The 7,822-nt window shown below is 40.7% G+C and overlaps 1 protein-coding gene across 1 annotated transcript; it reads right to left on the reverse strand.

Annotated features, from left to right (window-relative positions):
• LOC106148624 (translation initiation factor IF-2-like) lies at nucleotides 1-6,107 on the reverse strand (the record flags this gene model as incomplete). The annotated part of the gene is given in 2 exon segments (XM_013514779.1): nucleotides 1-344; nucleotides 6,012-6,107. Coding segments are annotated over 2 exon segments (440 nt in total), but the record flags the coding sequence as incomplete, so codon positions are not given.
• Nucleotides 6,108-7,822: the final 1,715 nt, after the last annotated feature.

Below are 7,822 nucleotides of genomic sequence, written 5' to 3' on the forward strand. Positions count from 1 at the left end.
TCCGGGGCTCCGGGGCTCTGAGGGTCGGCAGGACGCGGGGACGGGGCGTGAGCGGGGCCGGATCGACGCTCTGCGGCCGAGGGGCGAGAGGCGGGGCGTAGCGAGGCCCCGGACAGGCACCTGCGCGAGCGGTGGCCCCGGCGCGTCTCCGCCCCCGCCGGCCTCCCTCCCCGGGTCCCGGAGCACCTGGCGCGCCCGCTCCGTGCAGTTCTGAGACTGCGGGGGTAGTTTCTTAAGAGCGGTGGTACTTCCCCAAATTGTAAGAGCTCATATTTTGAAACAGTGCCTGTGAAATACTGTATATTCAGTATAATTTTTATAAATTTAACAGGAATTTTAATAAACTCGTTATATTTTTATTTGTAAAATAGATATTTTCTCATTTTAAAACAAGAAACGAAGAGCCGGGCGTGGTGGTGCATGCCTGTTATCCCAGCACTCCGGAGGCTGACGCAGGAGGATCTTCGCGAGTGCGAGACCAGCCTGGGTTACAAAGTGAGCCCAAGGCTAGCCTGAACTGCATAGCGAGACCCTGTCCCAAAAAGACAAGAGAGAAAAAAAAAAAAAACTCACAAGAAACGAAGAAACACAGATGAACGTTTGTTAAGCAATTTGATGCAATTAGAAAAACTGGGAGAATTAGAACCCAGATCTAAAACTTAGGTTGGTTCTCCTATATTCCATGGCTCTAGTAGAGCATGTTTATTCATATCTCTTTATTAAATCATTTGAAATATTCATGTGCAGGGCACCATGGTTGGCATTGGCCATACAGTATAGCAGCAAACTTGACAGACATGGCACTTCATTTTGTGAGTGTTACATAGTGAAGAAAACTGAAGTAGACTAGCCAAAGATTGCAGTCTCATCAGACGCAAAATAGCAGAAGGGAAAGAAGGAAGAGGGAAAGAGTAAGTACCCAAAGGCTAGAAACTATGGTGTTTTGAATCACCCTAGAAGTCTCAAGGGCCAAATAGCTGAGAATTAGAAGTCACAGGTTGCACAAACACTAAAATTTAAATAAGGATTTTAAAGTTGTTACTACAAAAGGCAAAACCATGCTGGGCCTGAGCCCAGGACTTGAGAAACTGAGACAGGAGGATCACCATGAGTTCGAGGCCAGCCTGGGTTACATAATGAGTTCGAGGCCAGCCTGAACTAAGTAGCAAGACCCGGCCTCAAAAAAGACAAAAAAACAAAAAAACAAAAACCCTCCAATATTAAATATAATAAGAAGCAAGACCAAGGTTTGGAAGCTTTCACGCTCCAACTGTGCTTAATTGAGAACTGGGGAGAGTACTTGAGTTCAAAAGGAAGCAATAAAGAAACTAATTATCTGGTGTAATATTCTTAGAGCAACTTCTGTGTCATTCCCAAAGCAGACTTCAGAAGAAGCGTGACTGCACGTAACTAATAATTCACACTTACTGGTAAACTGCAAAATTTGGCCTGGATCATGCTTAAAGATGAGGAATTATAACAATTAAGTATTAGTCTTTTCAATATGTTAGCCGCTTTCCCAGATACTTTTGACTGACCAGGGATAAAGCTACAGAAATAGAAAAGTTAGGTAACTTGCCTAAATTCACAGAGCAGTAGACATAGATCTGAAATATGAACTCTGGAACCTGACTCCCAGCACTAGCCTCTTTGCATTACAAAGTGTATGCTACTTCGTATTAGAACGTCTTGCGTGATTGTTTAAACTTCTGACGCTCTATTGCAAAACCCTTCTCCTAGTGTCCGTCGAGCTGTCCTTATTTAGTTCCTATCCTGATTCCCAGCTACATTCAAATTTGTGGATTCCAGCCTTGAGCAGGGTTCTTCCCCCCTCTCTTTGCTCTCACAGTTTTTTTTTTTTTAATTTTGCTTTTCTCTTTTAAATTTCAGGATAAATTTTTAAACCAGTACGTTGCCAGTGATAACTGGTCACAGTATTTGAGAGGCTCTATGACTATCACTCCTGCCAAAGGTCGGGAAATATTTACTGAGGGCTTACTCTTGGCTGTAGAGAAGCGTAGGTCCTCAAGAGACGGAGTTAAATAAAATATTTTTTTTTAATTGCTGTTTTCCAGACAACACAGGAAATGTTCCGAATGAGGTGTGCAGAGGGTCCAGTGAGCAGGGCTGGGGCTGGCTTTGAACACGGAAGCTAGCACAAAGGCTACGCGGGGTACTAAGGCTAAAACGGTGACTGTAAAAGTGGAGGTGAGGCGGACATAGGAGCACACAATTTAACCAAAGAGAAACTTTAAAATATTGTACAATAGAAAAGATTTACAAGGTGGGGAGGTCATGGACAGAGAAGCAGATCTCACATCTGTGCTGCTGGTGTCTGATGTGGTCTCAACTCCCAGCCGCTGTTCTTCCGTAGCAAAACTAAATCTGGTTTCTCAGTCCCTAACGCTTCCCTAATCAAAAGGAGCAGGCGAAGCCTCGCTTGAAACTGGGAGCAAAGGTCTCTAGGGACAGCGTGCGCCCAGAGATCGCTGCGCCCACTGTTTAACTGTGTTCCTGTTTGTTTTATTGCACGCTGGAATAATTCTCCCCTCGGGAAAATGTTCACCAGACACAGAGACGGCGTGTGTGTGACGGATGTAAACGTTCGTACTTCAGTCTCAGTTATTTTGGCCAAGGAGACTGATTCACAAAGGAGTTAGTGACAGACAGAGAAAGGATAGAACAAAGAGCCCAAGGATGAGCGCCACTTCTCCCTCTACAGCAAGCTGCTGTGGTCCCAGCAAGTAATAGCAGAGCGCGCCACCGCCTGCAAAGGCTGTGCTGAGCCCCGCTGCCAAGCCTCTGCCTCCCTTCACCTTTGTGCTCTCAATCCTGACCGCTCCCTCTAGCTGACTCAGCTTCCGAAAGGTAAACACTGATGGAAAAACCGGAAAGAAATGATGGTGGGGAGAACGCGCTGGGTAAGATCTCCAGAGGCAAAAGTGAAACGCAACACCCTCTTCAGCTTTCCTGAGAAACCCCACTGAAGGAGAAGCGAAAGAGCAGTTGCTTATGGCAGCACACAGCGAGGCAAGACTTTAATACAGCATCGCTGTCACATACAGGTAAAAATGGTCTAGGTCAGCTGCAAAGTGCAATCAGTGTGGCTACATCTAACAGCAAACACCAGGTAAAAGTGGCTAATCAGAGAATCTCCTTTCTTGGGTAAAGGAACGTGGAGCAGGTAATCTAGGACGAGCCTGGCGGCTCATGATGGTTTCAGGAGCCCTTCTGTGTGTCTGCTCCACTATCAGTCCCATGTGGAGGCTGGAGCTCCAGCCTGCAGTCCTTCCAGAAGGAGGAAAATGAGAGCAAAAGGGCAAAACAAAAACAAAACCCTGGGCAGGGGACTTAGCTCAGTGGCATAAGCCCCTGCCTGGCAAGTGCAAGGTCCTGAGTTCAATTCCTGGCACACACACCTAAAAAAAAACCGTAACAAAACTTTTTACTAAGTTAAGACCATTTGCACAGTTTCAATCTTGTAGCCACAACTACAAGGTGGTGCTTAGCCCCGACGGAGCTGGAAGTATCCCCATATGGGGCAAGCATAAACATTTACTGATCACTTAAGTCAGAAATGGGACATAGTTCTACCATCAAGATTTGGGGGACATAGGAAAAGACATAAACATAATATCAAAGATATTTTCTAAGAATTAGTTTGAAATGTCAGTGGAACTCTCATGAACACCTACACTTGACTTTTAGCTAAATCCAAACTTTTTTTATGTTATTAGTACATGTTTGCATTTCACGCAGTTTAAAATCATCTTGCAGAGTAGTTACATGTACATACTACAGCTTCTTTTTCTAATCCCCTTCTCTTTCCCTCCCCCTCCCCATTTCCCCATCCCATTTTCCATTCTTCTTGATACTAACTTCAGCTCATGTTATGGGATATGACATTTACACCCACTGAGGTTATTACGTTTCTGTACACAGTTTATCTTCATTCTGTTTCCTTCCTGTTCGCCTCCTAACCACACCTGGAGCTTTTGCTCTTGGATCACTTCCCTATCACAAGAGATCCGTCTCCTTGTCCCTTCTATGCATCCTTTATTAGTCTCTCTGTACTTTGCCTCATTCAAAGGAAGTAGCATATGGAATTTAAGCTTGCGTGTCTCATTCATTTCAAGCAACATTATTTTTTCAAGGTGCATCCATTTTCCTACAAATGTTGCAAATATGCCATCATAGCTGAGAGTATTCCATTATATGTAGATACCACATTTTCTTTATCAAATCATCTGTTGGTGGGTATCCAAGCTGTTTCCAGAATTTAGTGATTACAAATTATGCTGCTATAAACATTGGTATGTATGTATTGCCTTAGGATGATGTTGTAAGCTCTTTGGGGAAAATACCTAGTAGGGGGATTGCTGAATCATATGCGATTTCTAATTTCAAGTCTTTGAGAAATCTCTAAACTGATTTCCATAGTGGTTGTACTAGTTTACATTCCCATCAACAATGAAGGAGAATTTCATCTTCACCACAGCCTCACAGCATTTGTTATTGTTTGATTTCTTAATGATTGCCATTCTTTCTGGAGTAAGGTGAAATCTTAGTACAGTTTTAATTTGCATTTCCCTAATGACCAGAAATATTGAGCATTTTTTCATATATTTATTGACCATTGGTATTTCTTCCTCAATAAAGTATGTGTTCATTTTTCTTGCCCATTTGTTGACGAGATCTTTAATTTTAGGTGGCAAAATTTTTTTCCAGTTCTTTGTATAGTCTACATATTTGTCTGAGGAGTAGCTGGCAAAAATGTTGCCATCCTGTAGGTTGTCTCTTCGCTCTACTAATTGATTCTTTTGCCGTAAGAAGCTTTTAGTGCGATATCATCCTATTTGTTGATTCTCGCTGTTATTTCTTGTACAGTTGAGGTTCTGTTTAGAAAATCCTTTCCTACAGCTGTTTTACCTATTTTATCTTCCAGTAGGTTTAATGCTTCTGTTTTAATGTTTTGATCTTTAACCCATTCTGATTTTAGTATATGGGGAGAGATAAGGGTCCATTTTCAATCTTCTGCACACAGATAACCAGTTTTCCCTGAACCACTTGTTGAATAGGTCATCTTTCTTGCAACATATGCCTTTGGCCCCTTTGGCACAGATCAAATAGCTGAATGTGTCTGGAGAAGTTTCTGTATCCTCAGTTTTGTTCCACTGATCCATGCATCTGTTTTTGTTCTAGTACTTTACCTTTTTTTTTTTTTTTTAATCACTATTGCTTTGTAGTACAGCTTCAAGTCAGGTATTGTTATGCTCCTGCTTTGTTCTTGTTGCCAAAAATTGCTTTAGCTATTCTGGGTCTCTCCTGGTTCCATATGAATTATAGGATTGCTTTTTCTAGATATGTAAAGTATTCTGTTGGTACTTTGATTGGGAGTGCATTGAAGCTGTATAATAGTTTGAGGAGTATGGCCATTTTGACAATATTGATTCTGCCTCTCCATGGCAGGGGACATCTTTCCATTTTTTGATGACCTGTTTTATTTCTTTTTTCAGAGTACTATAGTTTTCTTTATAGAAGTCTTTCACTTTTTGGTTAGGTTAATTTCTACATATTTCATTTTTCTTACAGCTAATGTAAATGATATTATTTTCATTATTTCCTTTTCATCCCATTCATTGTTGGTGTACCCAAATGCTAATAATTTTTGTGTGTTGATCTTGTAGTCTGCTATGTTGCTGAAGTTAGTTGTTAAGAGTTTTTTGGTGCAGTTCTTTGAGACTTCTATGCAGAGCATCATGTCATCTGCAAATCTTGGTAATCTGAGTTCTTCCTTTCCTATGTGTATCACTTTCATTTCTTTATCTTGCCTGATTTCTCTGGTTAATGTTTCAAGTACTATGCTGAATAGAAGCTGTGATAGTGGACATCCTTGCTTTATTCCTGATTTTATGGGGAAATGGCTTTAGTTTTTCTCCATTTAGTATGACACTGGCTGTGGGTTTGTCATAAATAGCCTTTCTCATATTCAGGTATGGGTTCTTCTATACCTGTTGCTTCACAGTTTTTATCACAAATAAGTGGTGTTGGATTTTGTCAAAAGCCTTTTCTCCATCTGTTGATATGATCATAAGGTTTTTGGCCATGCTTCTATTTATGTGATATATTACATTTATTGACTTACATATGTTGAACCATCCTTGCATCTCTGACATGAAACCTACTTGATCATTTTGACAGTGTGCTTAATTGTGTGTTAGGATTTTTTTGCATCTATGTTCATTAAGAAGATTGCCTATAGTTTTCTTTTTAGTTGGGTCTTTATCTGGTTTTAGGATCAGGGTGATATTGGGATCCATAAATAAGTTTGGGAGCACTCCATGCCTTTCAGTCTCTTTGAAGAGCTTGAGGACTATGGTGACATAACATCCTTAAAGGTGTTGTAGAATTCAGAAGTGAATCCATCAGGTCTTGGGCTTTTTTTGGTTGGTAGATTCTTTATTACTGTGTCAATTTCATTGTTTATATTGGGTTTTTAAGCATATTTATGTCTTCTTGGATTAGTTTTGGTAGTTTGTATCTAGAAATCTGTCCATTAAGAAATGGACATTTGGGCCAGGGATATAGCTTAGTGGCACAGTGCCTGCCTGGCAAGCGCAAGGTGGTGAGTTTGATTCCCGGTACCAAAAAAAAAAGAAAAAAAGAAAAAAAAAGAAATGGACATTTGGTAATTTGTTCGAATAAAACTTTTCAATTTGAATTTCCACACTGTTTAATTTCACATTTGTCATTTCTAACTGCATCGATGTGAGTCTTTTTTTCTTTTTCTCTTTCTCTTGGTAAGTCTGACTAAGGTTATGTCTTACGTACTGTTCTCTTGTTGCTGGGACAAAATTCCTGATGCCCAAAATTAAGGAAGAAAAAGTTTATTTAGCTCACAGTTTGTGGAAGCTTTGTCCATAATCAGCTGGCTCCAAGGCAAGGTGGCACATGGCACAGGAGCAACCATTTAAGGCAGCAGAAGACAGCAAAAGCAACAACAGCAAAAGAGGGGAGAGCAAGCCTCTTTCCCTCCCTTATATTATATGTAAGCTATCTGCCTTTGGGTGGGTCCTTTACACCCACACCATCTCCCTGCCCTCCTCTTGCACAGGATCAGGATGTGTACAAATTGAGGACACTGGCCCTCTACTGAGTCACTTAGTTAAACCTCTAAACTTCTCAAGTTGACACAATGCATCTATTTTATTTGTTTCTTTCAGAGAACCAGTTCTTCAATTCATTGATTTTTATTTACTTTTTTAGCCTCCATTTCAGTGATTTCTTCTCTCACCTTTGTAATCTCCTCCTCCTTAGTTTCAGTTTGGGCTACATTGTTTTTGTTTCTCAATTATCTTAAGATTTCTCATAACATTGTGTATTTGATCTTGCTCTGTTTTCCGAATGTGAGCATAGATTATGACGAATTACTCTGTACCCCAGGCTGACCTCAAACTCATAGTAATCCTCCTGCCTCAACCTCTCAAGTGCTGGGATTACAGGTATGTACCACCACACCCCGCATGTATCAGAGGTTTTGACAAGTTGTACCACAGTTGTCATTAACTTTAGAAAATTTTAAAATTTCTTCTGTGATTTCTTTAGTGACATATTGGTTGCTTAGGAGTGTATTGTTAATTTTCCAGGAAGTTTTGCCTTTTCCAAAATTTCTTTTGTTGATTTCTGTTTTCATTGATCTGATAGTATGCATGGGGTAATTTCTATTCTTTTTTTTATTTACTTAAACAGGCTTTGTGGAGTAATATCTGATCTGTTTTGGAATATCTGCTGCTGAAAAGAAGGCATAGTCTGTTGTAGAGAG

Source organism: Chinchilla lanigera, unplaced genomic scaffold, assembly GCF_000276665.1.
Source record: "Chinchilla lanigera isolate Chin_1 unplaced genomic scaffold, ChiLan1.0 scaffold00024, whole genome shotgun sequence".
Classification (NCBI taxonomy): Eukaryota; Metazoa; Chordata; class Mammalia; order Rodentia; family Chinchillidae; genus Chinchilla; species Chinchilla lanigera.